The sequence below is a fragment of the Nesoenas mayeri genome (genome assembly GCF_963082525.1).
Source record: "Nesoenas mayeri genome assembly, chromosome: 14".
In the NCBI taxonomy this organism is placed as follows: Eukaryota; Metazoa; Chordata; class Aves; order Columbiformes; family Columbidae; genus Nesoenas; species Nesoenas mayeri.
In genome coordinates this window covers 15584023-15605653 of record NC_137556.1, presented here as the reverse complement: position 1 = coordinate 15605653, position 21631 = coordinate 15584023, and the positions used below count along the sequence as shown (strand labels likewise).

Here is a 21631-nt window from a genome sequence, read left to right as displayed (position 1 = left end):
ACAATTTCCTACAATGTACTTTTGTATCTCTTTGGGATGACAATTAACTTGTTATGTAGTGTTCTCAGATTTTACATGCAGAAAATTAAACTAAGCCTGAGTGTGAGTGCACCAGTTACACTTCTGAATGTTGTGTAACTACTGTAGTCCCTTATTAAGCATGCTGAAAATCCATGTAAAAAAATTAGAGGGCATATTCTGTATTATTTTGGAGTTTATTATATAAAAGCCTTCAGGGAAAAATACCTTCCCCTGCATCGCAAACTTCCCTTTGATAAACCTTTCTTTTGTATGCCTTTCTACCTTTGACTGACCCCCTTAGTCTTCTAGAAATACAGTAATATATAGAAATACTGTCTATACTCATTGTCTGAAATGGCCATTATAAAAAAGTTGAAACAGGACATAATACCTTTGTTTCTCAGTTATTCAGTCATTTACTGAATACTATCTACATTTGCCTTCCAGCAGAATAAGCCTCCTTTGTACTTTCCCACAGGTAACAGCAGTAATTTGAGGCCCTTAATGTTCAGTATCTTCCATGCCGTCTCATTCGCTCTTTCAGAGGGCTGATTTCTACCTCAAAACAGCAATTATAGCCAGTCCTGATTTTCCAACATGCTGAACTTCAAGTAAGCAGCTCTATGCTGTTATACTGGCCCTTACAGTTGGGAAACATCTACTAAACATCATTATCCTCCTGCCTTTAAAGCTTGTTTTCCCATAATGGGTGCAGGACAGCATGGTTAGACTGTGCCGCAGCTAATGATGGCCATGCTTTGTGCTTCCTTATCTGTCTGTCTTCTTACACTTTGTCTGCAACATTTTTTAATAGGAACCATCCTATTTATTCTAGGTTTGTGTCACACCTAGCACAGGGGAGTGCTGGGACTTCAGGAGTCACTGTACTACAAATACTAAATAATTCCCTTAGCAGTACACTAGACATAGGGCAGAGGAGTTCAGTGTCATGGAACATTCACATGTTGTCTCAGTGCCAGAGTAATGCATCCAGCATATTTCTATGTCCAAGTATTTTCTTTTTAGGACTGTCAGTGTTATGGGCTACATTTAGGGAGCCTTTTTGCTGCTGAAACTTCTGCTGGAAGCCTGGTTAATTCCAGCTTTCACTAAGCTATGGGGCTGCAAATCTTCACCACTCTACTGAACCTGCTGCAGCTTTTTTGCAATGCTGTGGTTAAGATGATCCACTCCTATACGCTTCTGTACATTTTATTCCTTGTGGCCCATTTTTCCCTGTGTGATATGGGCCAAAAGAGGCAAGTGGATGTCTGAGAGGAAATCTCATTTTCTGTGTGAAACTGGAGAGCCAAAGAGGCTTGAAGTGCTGTCTGGGGCACAACACAGTTTACTTCTCCAACCATGTAAGATGTCTTGGTTTTCATAACTTCATCTAATACAGCTCCTAGCACTTGTTATGCCCATTGTCCTACATTTTCCCCTCTCAAATTGTATCATGATGCATATATAAATGCAGTTAAACATGTTACAAAATTTTGACACAGAGATGTACTAATTAACAACCTGCTGACTCCTTGATTTCCCTATTGACATTTTACTGCTGTATTATAATTTATTTTTTCTTTTGAAGAACCACATTTCCAACTTTGAATTGGATCTCTGGGAATAAAGGACACCCTTGGAGATGGCTTTATGAAGGAGTTACTTAGCACTGTGTTTTCCACCAATCTCTTGATTCATTTTGTGTATTCAGTCAAGGTTATCAAGCCAAGAATGATCCAAAGAAGTGGTTCTTGGCTTTTTCAACCCAGGTCTTGCTGCTGCCCTCCCTGCAAATACCTTCATCTTTTCCTCCCCTCCGTCCTCACATTACCCTGTACTGTTTACCTTACTGGTTAGAAATCTGTGGTGTGGGGTACAGAAGTATAATTTTACAAATTAACCTCATGTACCACCCTCTACTCAGCCCTGTATTTCTAACAGTGATCAGGAAGGTATTTAATCTCTGCGTCAGTTTCCCATTCATCTGTGAAACAGGCGAACTCATGTTATATATAATAAAGGCTCTGCGATGTGTGGAGGTGAGAGTGTGAGGAACCACAAACCTTTGGGTATTTGCTGAAATCCAGGTGGGGAGGAGCAGGAGCCCTGTTCCCCTCCTCTGCCTGCAGCACCCTGAGTCAGTCAGCTGGCTGACTTCAGCCTGGCAGTGTATAATAAAGGAAAGAGCAAAGCCTTATGAGGAACTTACAGGAAAATGTACCTGAAAGGTTGTGTGGGAGCACAACCCCAAGACAGAGGCTGCAGCTGCAGGGAATGTCTGTGTGGGGCTGGCGGGAGATTTCCCGCCACCTCACCTCCCCTAGGCCACCCATCTTCATGAGCTTGCACTTGCCATGTACAGAACATTTACTTAGATAGATAGATAGATTTTTTATTTTTTTTTTAACTTTTCATCTGGAGACTGTTAAATCTGGCAAAACAAACAAATAAACCCGGAAATTGAGTGTTAGGTGTTGAAAGCTAGAGGCAACTCATTGGAAGTCAGTGGGCAGCAAAATATCCTGTGGCTGACAGCTCAGCTCAGGGATAATTAAAGTCAAATTGTCTGTACATTTCTTTTTATGCACTGAAGTACCTTTTTCTGAGGTAAAACGAGGCGGCGGAAGCCTCTTGGAGCAGTGCTCGGTGGCTCCCTGCCTGAGGAGGAGGTGAGGAGGGGATGAGGGCGCTTCCAGGCGGGAGGGACAGAGTTGCCTGTCTCACAGCAAGGTGAACCGCTTGGCAAAGCCCAGAATTTTGCCTGAGAGGAGTGTAAATTATACTGTAAAGCAGTTTAGTGCTCCCTGAGTGAAGGGGATTATCGTTGTTCCCTGAAGTGAAAAGCTGTTTGTTGTGCTTTTTTTCTCAGTAAATGCAGATAACTCAGCTGTTGCTGCTTGGAGGTGATGACTGGCTCCAGGTGGCTTCGTTAAAGACAGGGCCGATCAAGCCGTCTAACGAGTGGCAGCTGGATGTGAGCACAAGCCTGAGGTAATCTGCTTTGTAACCCCCCCAGGACAAGCAAATACTGCATTTTCGGAGTTGTTTAAAAACATCTGAGAGGTCATCCATCTGAATTAAAGCCTGAAGATAGCTGCCGTACTCTACCTAGCACTCATGTGGGGTCAGAAGCTCTGAGGCACCTCCACTTGGCTGCTTTATGGCGAGTATTCCAGGCACGCAGAAATAATTGACTGAACTGGAGAAGCCAGAGCTGTGGCTGTTGCTAGGGGATAAGCACATTGTACAGTAACAGGGAGCCTTGTGAACATCGGACGAGCACAACGTGAGGTACAGCACAAAAAGTAAAGGTGTGGAACAGCCCTAGTTACACAGAGGTGTGAGCGTGAGCCCCACAGGAGGCACATCCTTCAGTGTTAAGCAAATAACCAGCTGAGCAGCATCTTAGCTGGTAAAATTAAAAGAAAAGAGACTTTTTCTGGGCACAGCTTTGCTTTCCTACTTCTAACAGGTTTTGTGAGGGAATACTTTGCAGCCGTCTACATGCAAAGTGTGAGTACAGTGTTGGTAGAATTTAAAAAAAAGTGTTATTTTTAGGATCCCTTGGTCCTGATGAGAGTAAAATTGACAACTTAATTGAAATCAGCAGGGAAAGAGCATCAGGAAAACGGTCTTCAAGCAGCAGCTTCTTTTGTTCGCAGCGGCCGCCACCCTGTGACTCCGGCGTTAATCGCTGCATTAGCAGCCTGCGCAGCCTGGGGACGCGAACCCCTCCTTCCCTGGGGTGCTGGTGCTCAGCGACTTCCAGCAGGCTATCGCGACATGGGTGTGCAGTCTCCGCCGGGAGGCTGACGGGGAGACCTGTGCCTTTAACAAAAAAAGGGGGATGCAAATTGCTCCTCTGCTTCGGAGAGGCGAAGCTCAGTGCAGAGCCTGGGGCTCGCTGCGCGGAGCGGAGTTTTGTGCTCTGCACAGGCTGTCGGCTCAACTTCATCAAGGACTCGCTTTTTAAAATTATTTTATTGTTACTTCTGGACTCTGTAAGAGAGAAGAGCCTTTTCTGCACGTTTGAACCATGAGCGGCTGTTCGAAGAGATGCAAGCACGGGATCGTCAAATTTGCTCAGACTGTTTTTAAGCTCATCACAGGCACTCTCAGCAAAGGTAAGAGAGAACATTTCGGTTCATGCTGTTCTCTGCTGTTAGCTTTGCGGGGGGAGTTTTGTAGCCCTTTATTATTGTCTCTTCAGAGGTGTTCTGGTTTAATTTTGGGAATTGGTTGCTTTGATGTAAGTTGCTGCGTGCAGTGAAGGCTGGAGCTGTGCTGTAAAGCCTTATGCAGTTGTTTCTAACTTGTGTAGTTTATAACCTGTATTTGTCTATTTGCCGTAGCTCACAACTGTACTGGGCTATTTTGGAGATGTGTTTCTGAAAGCAATTGATGTGCAGCTTTAAAAATTCAAAGGCTTCGTACCTGTCAGTAATCAGTACTTCTCTGTGTCATTTTTACTTTACTTTTTTTGTTTGTTTGAAGCATGTGTGTACTTTAGCTCAAAATCTAGGTCACTGCTTGTGGCATGCATTTGAGTACCTTCCATTTATCTACATTTTGCTTGTCACCTGCCCCCTGTGTGCCTTACCATGAGCAGGTGGAACAGTACCAAACTTATTACTGCTGTCCTCTTCACTAAAATCAAACAGTTAACCAAATAAATCTTCTGTTCTTTGTAAATCTAATCGTTCCTGTGATGGTGCACAGAGGTAAGTTGTTACCTTATTCTTGTTGGTCGTTCCTTTCATAATGATGCTTCTCAGCACCACCAATGGCAGATGAATAAATGAGTATTGGTGATCAATTTGGGAACTTCTGGCAACAGTAAACCATGTTATACCTGACTGCTGTTCGCCTATTGAAATGTGGACAATGTTTAGGTGAGGGTCAGACTTCTTCAAGTTCTGTGTGTGTTTGATTGGATGGGGTGTGATTTTTGGAACTGATAATACAGTTCAGGCTAAATGATTAGCAGAGGGATTTGTGTAAGGTTGAAGAGTCTTTGTTATGATGTGTTTTATTTAAATATGAAGTCTGAAGCTTTTTTAATGTGTTCATAGTGAAGGAGCAAAATGGGTTATTTATTTTTCAGTTAAGTTTAGAATCCTCTGAGGTATGTGGCTGCATTTGCTGTCGGGAGCATGTGAGCTCCTGCGTGAATTTTAACATTTAAGTTGTTCTTAGAATAAACTAAAGGAGTCTGAGGTGACTTTTACAATAGCAAATGTGAAAGTGCCAAGAACTGTCCAGTGCAGCTTCCTTCTACAGAAACTGGGGAAACATTAAATCTATTTCTCTAGAAGAGAAATGTAGTTCTAAGACAGCTTTCTCACATTAACCTTACTGGCTTTCAAAAGAAATCTGCGTAAGAAAATGTTTGTTTCATGTTAGGAATACTGGACAGATTGGTTGTTTTTACAATCAAGATTGGTTTAAAATGGCATCTTCTTGTATTTAATTATTCTTTTTCCACTTTATTTTTTTCATCCCCCGTCATCTGGAGGCTGTCAAACACCAGCAGAGGAGAGATTAAAAACTTGTAAATGTCTGTCACAGAAAAGAGCTGTCAGATGTTGGTTGTAATTCGTGATTAATGCTAGGATGTCTCTTTAATATTAAAAACAAAAGAGAAATTCACAGAAGAAAACACAGTGGAATATATTACTTATTTTTGTGGTAGGGAAGAGAAAGTAGCGGGAGAATGCTATCTGCAAGACCTCATCCTCTACAGCACATCAGTGTAGTGTATTTTGTGGGTTTTTTAGGAGATAATGGAACATAGGGTGTACACTGCTGTATTTACAAATGATTGACAATAAACTTTGTTCTGTTTGTTTGAGCTTCCCTCAAGACAAGGGGAAACCTGTGTTCTGGTGGCATTTCCCCATGTGCTTGTCAGTTCATCTAACAGGGAGTTTTCAAGCAGTCCTTGTGCCTCTACTTTGGCAAAGGGTTGCATCAATATTTGAGTCTGACATCAGAATAATACTATACAGAGAGCTAGACATTAGAGTATAACATGTTCAAGGCTTGGTTCCTCCCCCCCCACTTTCCTTCTGAAAGATGCTAGCGTTGCACTATCATTGTATGATACTGTTTTCTTAGCTGTAAAGACAGTTTTACCCACGCCTTTCCAATGGCAGTGTCTCATTTCAAGCTACTTGGATAAGAGAGGCTTCCTAGGATTCAAAGAATTTAAAACTCAGATAAACTTTTTTTCCCGGCTCAGCTGCTTGAGTTTTGAACTGGAAGAACCAGATTTAGGAAGGAATAAACCACGTGAATGAGTTTGTTGCATAGATATCGAAGACCTTCTATAATTAAAATAAATGTTTCTGTATCATTACTTATGAAACTCATAACTAGAAAGAATTGACTAGAAATATTTCTCAGGAGTGTTGATTTCAAAATGTTGGAAGTATGCACATTTATCCCAGAGCTTATTGTTTAGTATTTATTTTACTGAAACTTCTGCATTTAAAGCGAAGAAATATAAACTGTTATATATTGCTATCATTATGGTATTTCTGACTTACACTATATATGTGCTCTCAAATATGCAAGCGTATCCCCTGTGTTCTCCATCCCAATCCTGTCTCATTTCTTTCTTACTGTTTAATGTGTTATTTGTGTGGGGGTTGTTTTTTGGGTGTGATTTTGGTTGGTTTTTTTACTTGAAACACTTTTTACAAGGAAAATACTTGGGGAGGCACAGGATTCATTTTCTTATGCTTCCATCTTTCTGAGGGTTACTGTGGTGGGAGATATTACATCTCATTGAACTGTGGACTCCTTAGTTGTGCTGTATGGCTTCTGCTTGTCTTAATTATAATATTTTTCTTTCCTCTTGATTATTTACAATAATAAAATGAGATTGTCTGAGCTGTAGCTGTGAAAACCTTCCTTTTGCAACAGGGTGTGATGGGACAGCTGCCTCTCTTCAGAGTCAGCAGTAAGGCAAGAGACACACCTGGTACCAGTGTGTTTGCCAGCCTATTCTGTATGTCCTGGTTTAAATCTATGAAGTTGTAAAGCCAAGAAGTTCATAGCTGGTACCTCTGCAGAGCTGGACTAGCAAATTTCACCAGCTTTCCTAATAGTGTGTTCTTGTTTGGAAAACCTTGGTAGCAGAGCAGAGACCTCTGCTGCTGTGTGAAGGAAGTCCTCGGCCACCAAGAGCTCTGGGTGGTGAGATACATGTATTATAGACCATGTGCCTGGAGAAGTGTGCCCCCTTACAGCTGGGGAGAGCAGAATAACTCCTTTATTGTCTTTCATTGTTTGCATGGGGTCCAGCACCTGCAGGGAAGAGACCAGAAAAGGCTCTTGGAAGTGTGTGGTGATGGACAGTGTGCGAGCAAAAGCACCTTCACCAAAGTTACCTCCATTGCTGGGGGAAAGATGTTTTATGTGAAGTTTGAGTGTTCTTTCATGTTACCTCTGCTGTGGTGCATGATGTGGTGGTTCATCCTTCTTGCTGTGGGATCAAGTATGGGTGGTAAGAATGAGTTTGGGGTTTTCTGTTGAGCAGAATGATTAAACAAGCCTGTATGTGTGAAGATATTGCTGATGTCGTTTAAAAACCTAGTACAGGAGCGCCTTGCTGAGTGACTAAAAATGAAGCTGGAATGAGACCTCTTGGATTTCTATTAATGTGTTCTAATTATCGGTACAAGAAAAGCAAGATTATTTTAGGGACCAACTCCTTCAAAATGTTCCGTTGCAAAAGATAAGCTACTGCAAATTAACGACCCTTTCACCTTTGTTCCTGAGGTGCCCCTCTTCTAGTTGTGCTATTAAAATGCTTGCCAAAGCCCTTGTTTCCATGTTCTTGCTTCTCCCATCTCTGTTCTGCAGTGCATTTCATCTGGAACTGGTAATTTGTCTGCTTTTCATAGTTTTAATTGCCTAATTATCTGTTTCACTGCAGTGATAAAGTCTTCAAACATCTTGCTTTCCCCGTAGCCTTCCCCAGCATGCAAGAAAAGTATTCTGAGTGTTTCCCAGCACTGTGTTCTGGTTTGCTGTTTCTTTATGAATCCAGATTATAGCGAGTCTTCTGAGATGTTCTGTGAGCTGGTAAGGAAAGCGCAAAGTCCCTTTTAGTCCCATGCAGGCTCCGTCTCCTCTCAGTACAAGTCACCCTTGTGCCTTTGGAGCTTGTTGCCGCTGCGTCAGATTTGTATTCCTGACTACAGCCTCTGAAAATGCAAGGGTAGGGTAAATGTTGCTTGATGCTCTAAAGATGCAGGAAGATTCCTTGCAGTTGTTCAGCTCGTGCCAGGGTTCCTGCACCTGTGTGACAAATCAAGATGTTTTGATTCTCCTGCTGCTGTGTAGCCCACCTTCACCCTTTGAATTCTGGTTACTGCCTTGAAATTTAGATGCTGTGATTCAGAGGGCTCTTGTAAAAGCTCTTATGTGTCAGTTCTCTCTTAGTAAAACTCTTCTGAGTGTTTTAAATGTTCTTTAATAAGGAAAGTGGTTACAAAGCCAGGTGAATAACGTGCTTTTACAGAGTGGGGATAGAGCTTTTCCGTGTGGAAAGCCCCAGTTAGAGAGGGGCAGAGGGGCAGAATCACTCTCTCCACTGCGCATTCTGGAGAAGAGCCCACAGTCCGGCACCTGATCCTGACTCTACACAGTGAAACTCTCCAAATCCATTGCATGGCGGGTAGAAACCCTTGCATGGTGTGTGTGGTTTTATTTTGCTTTTTAAAAACCCAGCATACCCAGTGATATTTTCCTCAGACTGATGAATCCTTGCATCTTTGAGCCACTCAGCAAAATTCACCTGTGTTCGGCACGTTACACGCTTGTATGCCTATGAAAAATGAACTGCAAATAAATATCTTTTCCATGAGGGCTGCACTACCTGACCAATCTGAATGTATGTATGTGCATTCCACTTCTGTCTTTTGTCAGGACTGAGGTGGATTTTAAGAACTGAGAGTGAGGGAGGTGCTAATACTCTAGTCTTCCTTTTAAATCTCTTTATAAAGCTTTGCTTGTAGAAACGAATAGCTCTGCAAACGTATGGCTAGCCGCGTGTGCTAGAAACTTATTAAGAACTTCATTGTTTGCAGCAGTGTATCCCAAAAGATAAGTATGTGATGTTACTTATTCGAAAACCAAAATATTTTCTTCTGGGAAACTATTGAGGAAGGTTTTTAATGGTGTTTTGCAATAAATGCATGTAAGTTGTGTCTGATAGCCAGGAATATTGTGGAATCTTAGGTGTAGTTAGATAGTCGGGTTCTCTTCTATCATCTAAACTAATGACAATTGGTGTAACAGCTGCAATATTTCTGTTCTGAACATGCTTGAATAATACAAAGCATATCACTTTAACTTTCTAAGTCTATATTCAAGACCACAGTAATAGACTTTCTCTAGACAAAATATGTGTAGTTTGGGGTTTTTAATGGTTATTATTATTTTGCATAATTGATGAATTAATCTGCAGGTTAATTAAAAAAAAAGACAAACCAATGAAGTAATGAGGTTAGATTCTATAGCACTGGAACAACTTATGAAAGTTTGGTATCCTGTGTAGGGGGGAGATTTTTAGGGTTTTTTTGGTGGATTGGGTTGTTGGTGGTGGTTGTTTGTTTGCTGTTGTTGATTTGTTTGTGTGTGGGGTGTGTGTGTTGTAGGTTTTTTTTCCTTTTATTTTTTCCTTTTTCATAACCAGTGGGTTAGACAAGAATTATGTTACTGGCAAATGGGCTAAGGCATTTATACCCATGCTATAGCTAGATTGATATGCTAATTTGCGAAATAAATTTTGCCATTTAAAATGGCACAAATTGACCTCGCTACAGTATAGTTTGACCTAATTGACCCTATTACTATTCACCTAATGGATGGATTTAAGTGTAAATGGATAACTCTTGAAGATGGCTTGACTTAAGTGGATAGTAGCATGGACTAAATCATTCTAAAATTTGCTTAAATTAGCATAAGAACTGTAATTTTAAGATGTAGCTTTATCTCCAATAAGTTATTTCCAATAGTGCAATACTAAAGGGTAACTATAAGGTTACACAGATCTGTCTTTTCTATGCTCAGAAACTAGTCTTGAGCTGCAATTTCACTCTGTTTAGGGCTATAGTCTATATGCATTTTTATGAATTATTCCAAGTCTGTAGAATGTTTTGAGATGTTGATCACCTTGGTGCAAACAACAAAACATGCTCTGGTGTTTCTGCTCCATGCTGGGTGCCTGGTAAAAATAACTGGTTTCCTGAGCAGGAATCTCATTCTTAGGGATACACATGAAATTCTGTCCTTACTCTTAGTTATGATGGTGTCTGTGGGATTCCTGTTCTTGGGTCTTTGCTGCTTTAGTATGACTAGTAAAACTCATAAATGGTAATGTAATGGAAAGCAGGCACAGGAAGGGTTTAACTATGGCAGCATTTAAGCTCGTGATGTAATTGTAATGAATATTCATGGCTAACTGCTTCCACATTTGCACAACTTTACTAAAAACCAATAGCATGCATATATAATTTGACTTTCACTCCTCAGCTGGCTTTAACTTCTAATTTCATTCTTTGTAATGACTGTTTCACAACATTTGGCTTGCAGGGCATGTGGGTGGAGTACATTTAATGCTGATAACTAGAAGCAAAGTAGTCTGAGGTTTAAAATAAGAGAGATTAATGCCTTCTTTTATAAATGAGAGACCTGGTACAGTAGACTTACACTATAGAGTGAGAGAGAAATCACTGCTACAGGCTTGATGAGGTGCTCATCTTGTAAAGCCAAAATAGAGTTTTGAGAGTGTAAAAATAAAACCTTGTTATATAATTTACATAATTGCATCTAGCAAAAGTTAATACAGTTTTAATCTATTGCAATCTGAAAATTGTCCCGAGCATTTAAAAAAATCTAGTAAAGAGCAAGTGTTTAACTTGCCTGCTTTTGAAATTTTGAGTGGCACCACCAACTTTTAGGTAAATTTGCCTTTCAGATGTGCAATAATGGTATGATATTTTTCTAGTGCTTTCCTTATGTTGCATGATATGATGGTGCTTTCTTTTCCCATTTGTAACTTCTTGTAGCTGAAAGAATAAATGTTTGTTTTTGTATTATTTCAGCAAGATTCATGTTTAAACTGAGTAATGGAAGGACATGATGAAAAAATTTCCATTGTGAAGGGGTTACAGTGTGTTTGACTCAGTGAAACAGCAACTGTCTTATACTGAAATTGCTTTCCAAACTCGGGCTCTGAAGCATGTAGAAGGCTAAATCTACATAGAAAAGCAGATGATGTGGAGGTTCTCAAACTCTTGTCTGCTTCCTTGATCTTCTAGTGATGAACAGATGTGCCAAAGCTGCTGGTAAGTGTGAGGAAAATCACAACTCTGAACAAAGGTTTTTGGTACTCTCATGGAAATCTGAATCCCAGAAAGAATTACTCAACTCAACACCCAAGGTCATCTGTGGAATTAGGTCAGGTAGGGGTGACCATCTTCCAGGGGTTTGGGTTCAGCTGTTCTGCTGAAGCTGTTCCAGCTCATGGAGCTGATTAGATAGCAATGATTCAGACCTGGAATGCATGCGTGATCTATGCTCTGCCTTTTTCTGACCCTCTTGTAGCTTTCTTGCTAATGAGGCTAGGCCATTTTCCTCTTCTTTATGGGCTCCTGACTATCACACTTTGAAAATCTCCACTGGCTGAGTGGGCACAGGGTGACCAGCAGGAGTGGACTTCAAAGTCAGGATCCAGAGAAGTGTGTTACTTATTTGTCTCTGTGGATCCAGCTTTACTTGTATAGAAACTCACCTGAATGCAATGTAAGTGATGTGATACTTTGCCTGCCTGAAATTGTTCCTTTATGTTATCAAACCTTGCAATAAGGGTGGTTGCCTTCAAAAAATATGGTTTTAAAAATGTCTTTGGATTGGTTCTATTTCCATATGATTTGCTGCTGAGGGTGACAGGTTCTGGTTTTGGGTGTTTTTTTTTGGTTTGTTTTTTTGGTCTATACCCTCATAGTGTTGGTATAAATGCCATTTGTTTTTTAATAAATATTGTTTTACCTCTGGATTTTATTACCAAAATGTTTCGTGCCTCAGGTGAATGTGGTGCATGATGCTTTGTGTTTAAGGCAACAATTCCCAATAGTATCAAGTACCTTATTCAGCCTAAATTAGAAATGTGCGTTGGTTACAAATGAAATCAACAACAGGCACCTGGGAAAACCACACTACTGGGAATATCATTCTATCTTTTAAGTGTTTGTGTATGTTCATTTAGAAAGATGATAATGGAGGATGATGTTTGGGAGGGAGTATTCCAATTAATTAAGTGCTGCTTGTGTGTGTTTTTCACTCCTCCTGCCAGTTCACAACTCAACAGCAGTTTTCCTGATTTGTCTGTGGTGCCGTTGGAGCTCAGAAAAGAGAATGATGAGGCCTATGGGATCTTGCTTCTGGTGCTCATCAGGTGTCCTCTGGGGAGGGGCAAGGGAACTTTGTGAGCTTTGTGTTCAGTTTAGCAAGCCAACGAATTCCCATTCTCTTAATTCCCAATATTGCTGTGTGATATGGGGAACAGGAAGACAAATTGCATAGATTAAAATCTTGAGATCTGAATAGGTTATCTGTTGAAATATGTACACTTTAACTATTCCCAAACATGAGTTGCTGTTAACAGTTTGAGTATCTGCTTTAGTGATAATAGAGTAAATGATAAACACCGATCATCTGTCTTTCCAAGAATAATGTAATCATAGATAGCAATGCTTAGAGAGGTACAGTCTGGTTGTTGCCTTTTATATTCACAGCTCCTCATGGTCACCCATGAAAAAGCACCACTACTACTGCATAGTAAAGCTGGGGACAGTTTTCAGCAGCAGCAGCCTCTGATAGTCCATACATGTTCCAACCATTGCATGCATGCAGTTCCTGGAATAAAGACTGTGTGGGATTTTTATCATTTACATTTTGGTAAAGATAAACAGTACTTTAGAGGAATAAGCATGAGATGATCTTCATCAAAATGTTTAGCCTTATACTATAAAATATGGCTCTTCCCATGTCATCTTGAAGTAGTAAAACTGTAGCTGAATGTTGATTAAAACTGAGTAAAAACCATCTGGATTCAGTCTAAGAGGAGGTCAACAGAAAGGAAAAACACATTTCCAAACATAAAATTGGGAGAGCCAAGTAAACATAAAACTGACAAAAGCATTAAAAGTGAAATAGACTTCTCAATTTCCTACTTAAAGTCTGTTTGCTGTGGTGTATTGACATATATACATATATATATATATATACACACACACACAAACTTTTTTAATCCCCTATCTGTAACATCCTATGTATATGGGGAGTAGGAATTATTTAGGTTATCTGTTTCAGGGAAACTGATAAATGCCTGGAGTTTTTCTCTTGGCTCAAAAATGTTTGCATGCAAGCCTCTCAATTGTTGAATTGTGTGTTTATGTTGATGCCCTGAAAGGAATTTTATCACTTGTTCCATGAGAAGTAATTTGAGGTTCAAGAAATAAAAGCAGTGCAGAAATGTAATCCACAGGGCAGCCGTGGGAAGGCAGGATGCTGCAGGGTAAAATTAATGTGCCATTTCCTGGTGGTGAGGTTTTGTAAATGCTATGCCAGGAAAAGAATAATATGCCTGATAAGTATAAATATTTCTTAAATAGAAGAATCTTGGGTTTATGCTTGAAAAGGACAATGTAATTTCCTTGAGTCTTCATCCACTGAAAGTATTTCAGTCTCCTTCGTCCACTGTTGTAGGTCTTAAGGGATAGATAGACAATGTTTGAAAAACTGATCTGTCTTTAGGTAAATATGTTCCTATGTCTAAACTGAAGGGTGTTTCTTAAATATCTTAGGAAGAGGAGTAAGATATTTCAGAGGAGTTTCTAGATTATTGTGAATATGATTCTGGTTCTTTCAAGCTTCTGTTTGGCTGAAATTTATTACTTGATCCATGTAGAGATATATAAAGTAGATTTTAAAAACACACACACATTTTCATGATTATGTGAAAATAATTGGTGCATTTAATACCTCATGAAGAATCCAGTGAGTGCTATCACTGAAGAAAAGAAAATAAAACTCAGCATTGTGTTGAAAAACCTAATATACTCTCTAGAGGTGTTCCATTCTGCTGCCTCAAGTCCAGTGTTTCCTAAGATGAAATAAACTGGTGAATTGCACTTCAAAATTATAAAACTCAAGTGACTTTCTTGTGGTATATTTGTGACCTTTTGGGTTGTTTTAAATGTTCCAAATTAGCTGAAAATAGTCCCAGAATCCCCATGAGGAGCTGCAGAAGAGGATGCAATGTTCATGCTGGGCAAGACATCCTTTGATTTATATGCAGAGTTTTTGTTGTTTATTATTTTTAATAAAGCCTTTATTCTCTAGTTTCAAAGGAAAAAAGTATTCTGGTGCACTTCAAGGAACACTGCAAACATTGTGTGTTGCTACAAGGCCTATAAGTGCTTGCTTTATTGAAGAACAAACCACCATAAACACCATTTACCTTTCAAGAAGTGAGCGTGGAATAGAGTTTGGCATGTGTGTCTCCTAGCAGTAGCGTCAAATGAGCTTTAGATTTGTAGCCATTATTGTTCCTTGCTAGATTGCTGGTACCCAGCTCATGGACATGGATGAGATCTGCAGAATGTTCCTGTTGAGCAGAACATGTTTAGGTATTGGATTCCTTTGTCCTCGCTCATAAACTTGACCAATGCTACTGCACTTTCAAGGGCCACATGTGGCAGAGGTGAAGAGTTTAGTCAAATCTCTGTTCTTTGGACACACATTAAGGTGTATGAAGTGGCCACAAGTCCCTTTGCCTGCCGCTTGCTGCCACTTTGTGATGTATGCAGTAAATCCTGTTTTCCTGTAAGCTGAAATGTCTCCTTCCAGTGTGTTGAAGTACTTAACTGTAGTGTTTCCATCCATTACCTCTTTCTCCTCCAGTTATTTGGCTATAATTTAGCCCTGTTCTGTGGTTTAACAGTTAACTGATAAAATGTGGATAAAACTAAAACCTGAAAAGTGGCCCATGTGGAAAAAGAAACAAATGAATAAAAACCCACTGCCAACAACAAAAAACACCCCAGAATCTGATGCAAACATGGCAACTTCTTTAACTTGTTTGTATCAAATAGTCCTCTCTGGGCTAAAAAAATATGAAGCATGCTAGTTCTGAAAGCAAGTCAAATAAATTAGACTAGAAACTACTAAACTGTGGCTATTCTTCAAGTTTGAGCACCCTTTTCACTTCGGAGCTTCCCGATGTACGCTTCAAGTTATCAGAGTAAGGAAAAACCACTAGAACATCTGTTTCCAAAGCTTTGTATCCCATCTGAAAGCAGTTACTTTCCATGGGTCCTGTTCCTACATCCTCTTTAAGGTAGAACATCCCTTGTTTTTAGACAGTGTAGTTCCATATGTACTTATCACGCTTTGTAGGTGCTCCAGCAGAAGCCATAAGCTACGTACAACTTGAATAAATCATCACCGTGCCTGTACTGAACTGCTGGAGTGGTGCAGTTACCTCCCTGCATCAAACCAACCCTTCACTCCATAGAGTCTGACTTGGAAGTCACTTGGGAAGCAGAAGGTGAATTTCTGAAGGAGGTTGTGTGACATCATTCCAGTTAAGTCTTGCCATTAATGATTTTCTTTTCGTGTTTGTATTTTTAGCTTCATTCTTAAACTTTTATTTATCAAATTGGACTAGAACTTTGAGATACTTTTATTGGTTGTGTAAATCAAGTTCTTCATAGGTTTTCTTTTATCTATATATACTTCTGCCATCAGTGTCTTGTATATTCCCACTTATATCCCTTTGTAAGGCTGCAGTAGTGCTGTGATGTAGTCTAGATTTTCATCCCCCATCCTACTTTATAAAAAGACATTTCTAAGCAAGTTACATATATATATTACATTAGCACGCTCTTTATGACCAAAGTTGATAGTAACCTCTTGGCAATAAATACCCATATATCGTCTTAGTGCATATATGAAGGACTGAGTAGTTGGCAGTTGTATAAATTCAAACCAAACTAAACTAGTAGTGTACTGTGTACACAAACAGCAGTTGCAAGTGGATCTGTTCCTCTTCATGAATTGAACTTGCTAATGCTGCCATAGGAGTGCCTTGTGTTGTGCAAACCAAGGGGCAAAACAATGTTTACTTGCAGTAGTTGTTTGTAGGAGATCAAGCAACTGTCCAAGATCTCAGTTCCTGGGCCCTGAATTCTGAACTCGATGGCATAAGGATAAAGAACTAAAACAGATAAAAGCACTTGTGGCTCAGAAATTGGAAAGTTGTATGTGACTCTAAAACATCTTCTCATAAGACAGCTTACATAAACCCCCCTATTATTTCACAGTGTTTGGCATTAATACAGAGCTGTAAATGCAGAGAATTAAATTAAATTGAATTCCACTACTGCAATAATATAATTAAGTCCAGTAACAAAAGCTTCCTCTTTTGCAAATATTGGCTTTTGTTACCAGCCTTAAACCTCTTAGAACAATTCTTATTGACTTACCCAAGTATCTAAAGAAGTTTCAAAAAACAAGCTGCTTTTAAAACTCTAGCTTTAACAAAGCAACTACCAAAATGTAGCCTTGTCTATGTAACCTGAGCTGCTCTGGCACTAGGAACCCAGAACACTCATGTGTTTACAAGGACTCGGTGAAGTAGCATTAGAAACTACTTCTTGAGGTATTTGGGGGGTGGGGGGGGGCTATAATGAAATAAATATGGATTTGGTAACAGCTGGTAAAAGTGTGTTTTTGAAGGTGAATGTGCCTTGCACCCAGCTCCCTGTTTGCCCTCCTGTCCCTAAGCCACGCAGGGTTGCACAGGCGATGTACCTTCTGGCATCAGACTGCTGGAGGGGAGGACAGGATCGCTGTGCAGTGGCCAGGAACACTCCGGCTGAAGGGGAGCTTGAAAAAGCTGATGACAGGAGAGCAAAACCGAGACACAAGGGGCTCTGGCTGCTCCTGGCTGCTTCTCAGGACAAGGGACGTTGCCATTAGTTTAGGACTTACTGGGAAAGAGAAATAATGGTATAAGCAGCTGATATCTTTCATGCAAAACTTTTTTTTTTTTTTTAAGTAAAATATTATGTAAAGGTGTCCCCAACCCCTCCTTTTTTTTTTTTTTTTTAATTCCCTTCTAATTTATCAGGAGAATGACTGCAATTCTTGTGGTTGACATTTGCTAAACCTTTCTCTCTGCAAGCCCTGGGTTGCAAGGGACTCTTACTTTCCACTTATCCACAGCAACCTCTCTTGGTGTTCTCACTGCTTTTTGCTTCTAACACTGATAAAACAAGCTAGCAACAGGTTCCTGATATACTTCCTGATTTGATCATTTCGTGGAACAAGTATCATCCATTTCATAATGTAGCATAGCTATAATACTTCAGTAAGATTGCCCAGGGGACTTGCTGGCAGTCTTTCTGGTTTTCGCTCCTCTTTCCAGTGGAGCTGTATGTAAACCGGCATAGATATATCAGCCAACCAATGAGGAAGATGTACGGGCTCTAAATGAGGGAGTAAGAAAGTAGAGAATGAAGTTGCATAAGGGACCAAGGAAGAAGAAGGTCTGTAAGCTTGAAGAGGCACAGAGAGCCCAAGCAAAGAAATACTCTATGTGAGCAGCTGTCTTAGCGCAACTTGACCAACAGGCGTGTTTTCCCTGCTCCAGCGTTGCACTAATATTAAACAATGCATTACAGAGCTCAAAGGGCTCCCTTAAGTGTTTCTTAAACAACAAAAAAATTGCTGAACAACAAAACAAAACAAACTAACATAAAACTCAACCAAACAAAAAACCAGACCTGCCCAAGCCAAATAAAATTCTGTGAAGCAGCTGTTAGGTTGTTTTTTTTTTTTTTTTAATCTCCTGGGAGCAAGTTTGTTGCTTCGTGTTCAGGAGGGGAATGTGGTTTCTGTAGGCCAACAGTTTCCAGGTGGTTTAGAAGCCCTAGTGAACTATAAAACAATTAAGATGAGCTACTATTGCTCTCTTTTTTGAAGTCCTTTGTGTAAAAACATGGTGGGGTTTTTTTTGTTTGGTTGGTTTTGTTTGGTTGTGGGGTTTTTTGGTGGTTGTTTTGTTTTGTTTTGTTTTTTGTTGCTGTTTTTTGTTGTTCTTTGTTTTTTTTCAGCTTAAATCAACTGGCTTATATGCATGGAAATACAATAATGCAGACTTCTCCCTTTGACTTTCTGTGCAGGAATTAAAGTTGGCATTTTTTCTGATGAGACCAGCAACAGCATGGGATGGAATCTCAAAAAGGAGCTTTTTTTCTGGTTTGGTCCTGGTTTCAGGAGAATCAGAAATGGTTACGTTTTTTTCTGTGTTGTTTGCTGCAGTGCTATACCACACTGAAAATACTGCATTATATCCTCAGAGTTTTTCAGCTTGCTCAATACTGAGGTTTTAAATTTTCAATACCAATTTTACAATTGCATGAGATGTCCGTGCTATTGGAATTATAAAATGGAGATTTCAGTTTTGAGATGTTGAGGTAGGAGGCCAGCGAAACGAAATCATTTGGTGCTAGTGTCTAATTTTAATGGAGAAGACTGTCATAACTCAAGAATAGCTGAAATTTATGCTCAGTTTCAAGTCCTCTGTGTACAAAGCTGTCTTGGTCGCTATCTTCCAGGTAAAGCATGGACAATAATTTAATGTCCTCATTATTCTCCATCCTTGATTTTTGAAATGATGAAGCCCCATCTCTTATCTGTAACTTAAACTTCATATCAACTTGTGTGTGTTTCCTTTCTAAATTCACTAGTTCATTAATTTTTATCCTTGCTTCTTGTTGAATTTCCAGTAATATAATAGGAGAAAGCCAAGAAAACTGTCTGCTGGAGACATTTCTTTTAATGATTTTTGTATTAGTGCTACCATGCACCTGCATAGAATTCATTTGGTAAGAAGGCTTTACAGGAAAACCTATCTCATGCCACTTGGCAGAGAAGACACAATGCTTAGTTGCAAGAAGTATTGATCATTTTTAATTTGTTTGGTGTACATTAAGAACCAACTTTTACATCAATTAAGGAAGAGAAGTGCAAATTGAGGGACTCTCATTCCCCCCCTGCCGGGGCTGCTCTCCCTGGAGCGGTGTCGGGTACCAAAGCAGATCCTGGTCCTTGGGCAGCTGGCGAGGGAGCCCAGAGATCTGTTTGCTTGGGATAGCAAACTACAATGAACTTACTCAGTTACTCAATGGGAATCTTCTCCCCACGAGCTGCAGTTTGAGAGGGTATGGTTGATTTGGCATTGGAAAAGCACTTGGTGCTGTCTCTTACCTGAGTCACATATCTTTTAGAGCTCTGGTTTCATAGTTAACTATGGTTTTCCTTCATCTTTTCATGTTTCTTCTGTTAGTCCATGAACAATCACCATGTCTACATATCAACTCTTTTTTAAAAAAAAAAAAAAAAAAATTAATCACAAATACAAGGAAACTCCTGCTTTAGTGCTGTTCCCTCACCCACCAGATTTTGAATGAGTTAAAACTTCAGCCAATTTCCCTGATAATTTCTTCTTAGGAGGTGTTTCTTCTCACTAGAGTAGAGCATAATCTGTATTTGAAGACAGAATTTCAAAATGACAGTAATAGAGCTAAGGATGGCATCTCTTTTTTTAATATGTTATAGTTTATTTAGGTTGAGAAGTGGAAGAAGGATCTCTTTTATTTCTTCCTTTAAATTTGTTCAATATTGTAATGCCTTTATCCATCACACGTGATGATGCTGTGTTTTGTTTTTTCTTCTGTAATTTAGAAATTTGTTTATGGATTGAAAGGTTTTAAGAGAATTACACAAATATTAGTGATAAACCTTGATGCAAGACTTTGTATTTAGATTTGAGTCAGCTCAAAAACATATTTTAAAGATAAGAAAAACAGACCGCAAGCAGCCAGGCTATTTAGTACTGGCTGCACATCTGAAGCAGTTTAATTGTTAAAGTAATTCCATTACAGGTGCAGAATGAATTATTTATGAAGAAATCTGGAGCAGACTTAGTGGATTTATAGACAGGTATGATGGGCTAAGATCTGCTGACATCTGCCATTGTGTGTACATAGGTATCACTGCGGCACTATTCCATTTTCAGATCAAAATAACTTCAGGGTTGGTTTGACTAGGTAGTAAAGCCATTTCCAAGTGCTGCACTGGGGTTGATGCCTGCAGCCCTGCACCCTTGTGTGGGGAATATGAATGAGGCGCGTGCTGGTCTTCAAGACCCCTGGCATCCTGTCAGTCGCATCATTGAACAGAGGCATCATTCAGAGCAGGCTGAGGGTTATTGCAATAAAAGAACTTCCAACGTTCAAGCTATGTATGGAAAGTCACTTGCTTGGTGTAGTAATAAAGAAAAAAGGAAAAAGCTTGTCCTGCTCATCTTTCTAATGGGGGATCTCTTGGTCTCTGCATGGGGTTCCCAGGCTCCGTTGCAACAGGAAGATTCAAACAGCTAATGAAATCAAGGAGCAAAAAGTTAATGACATTTAATCAAATTCATTAAACTTGGAAATAAACTTTTAAAGTGTATTGTCCTCACTCATCCAAAATGAAATGTCGTAAATGCAAATCTCTTCTAAACACCCTTGTATCCTCACTGATGTTAATGAAAACCGATCTGCTGCTCATGCAGTCATGCCTGCTGGGAGGCACTGGGAAGATGGTCACTGGCTCTGTTACTCTCAGCACTGCAAGATAAAGCCCAGCTTTTCTCCCAGCCTGGCAGCTGTGGTGCTGGGGAGGTGCTGTGTTCTGTGCCATTGCCTGGCTTTCCTGAGTGTGCTGACAGGAGATGGAGGACAGGAGGATTAAACTTCTTTCTCTGTATTCTTAGCGGTAGCTGGTACTTGATGCATCTCTGACCGAGTGTCCGACTGACTGATCAAGGTGAAAGGACCTGTGTTCCAGACCTGGCTTTGGGGCAGGATGGCTCTGTGTGTGTCAATGGATGCTAATTACTACTCCTGCACTCGCCAGCAAATGCAAAAAGGAGAGTATTCTCTATAAAAATGCTGTTGTTTTCCTACTATGGAAATGGAAAACACACTTTGTTCTTTATTGGGTGGTATATGCAATTATTTGTATTCATAGTAATTTATAAAAAGTCTATTTCTAAATAGTTCTGTTGTTAAAATGCTTAAAATACTTTGAGAATACATGTTCTATGCTTGCTTGCAGCAATTCTCTTACTACCAAAGTTTACCTTATATCACAATAAAACTATATTGCAACGTATATTCAATATACATTGTACAGACTTGGAGGTTTTAGAGCTGAAGGAACTTCAAGTTTGCAGTTTGAAAACACTGATGGTGAAAAGTTTGGTGGGTAGGAAGCAATTTAATAGCACTTGTGCTGTGAAGAGCACCCAATAAATACATGTCAGAATGCTGTATTACATGCTGCTTTTCAGTATGAATTAAGAAGTGAACTGTGCAAGATGCCAGCCAGCGGGAGCTGATTTGAGAAATGAAGGCTAATGGCTGCCTTTTTATTACTGGACTTTATAAAGCATCATGTATTTATTTAACAGATAATG

The 21631-nt window shown here is 39.8% G+C and overlaps 1 protein-coding gene across 1 annotated transcript in view; it reads left to right on the top strand.

Annotated features, from left to right (window-relative positions):
- Window positions 1-4060: 4060 nt before the first annotated feature.
- The window catches only part of KCNIP1 (potassium voltage-gated channel interacting protein 1), a gene marked incomplete at both ends in the record, with an annotated part of 371848 nt that continues 354277 nt past the window's right edge, over window positions 4061-21631 (top strand). Inside the window, one exon of the mRNA XM_080353046.1 lies at window positions 4061-4148. Coding sequence (XP_080209172.1) covers window positions 4061-4148 — 88 coding nt within the window. The remainder of the gene's footprint in view (window positions 4149-21631) is intronic.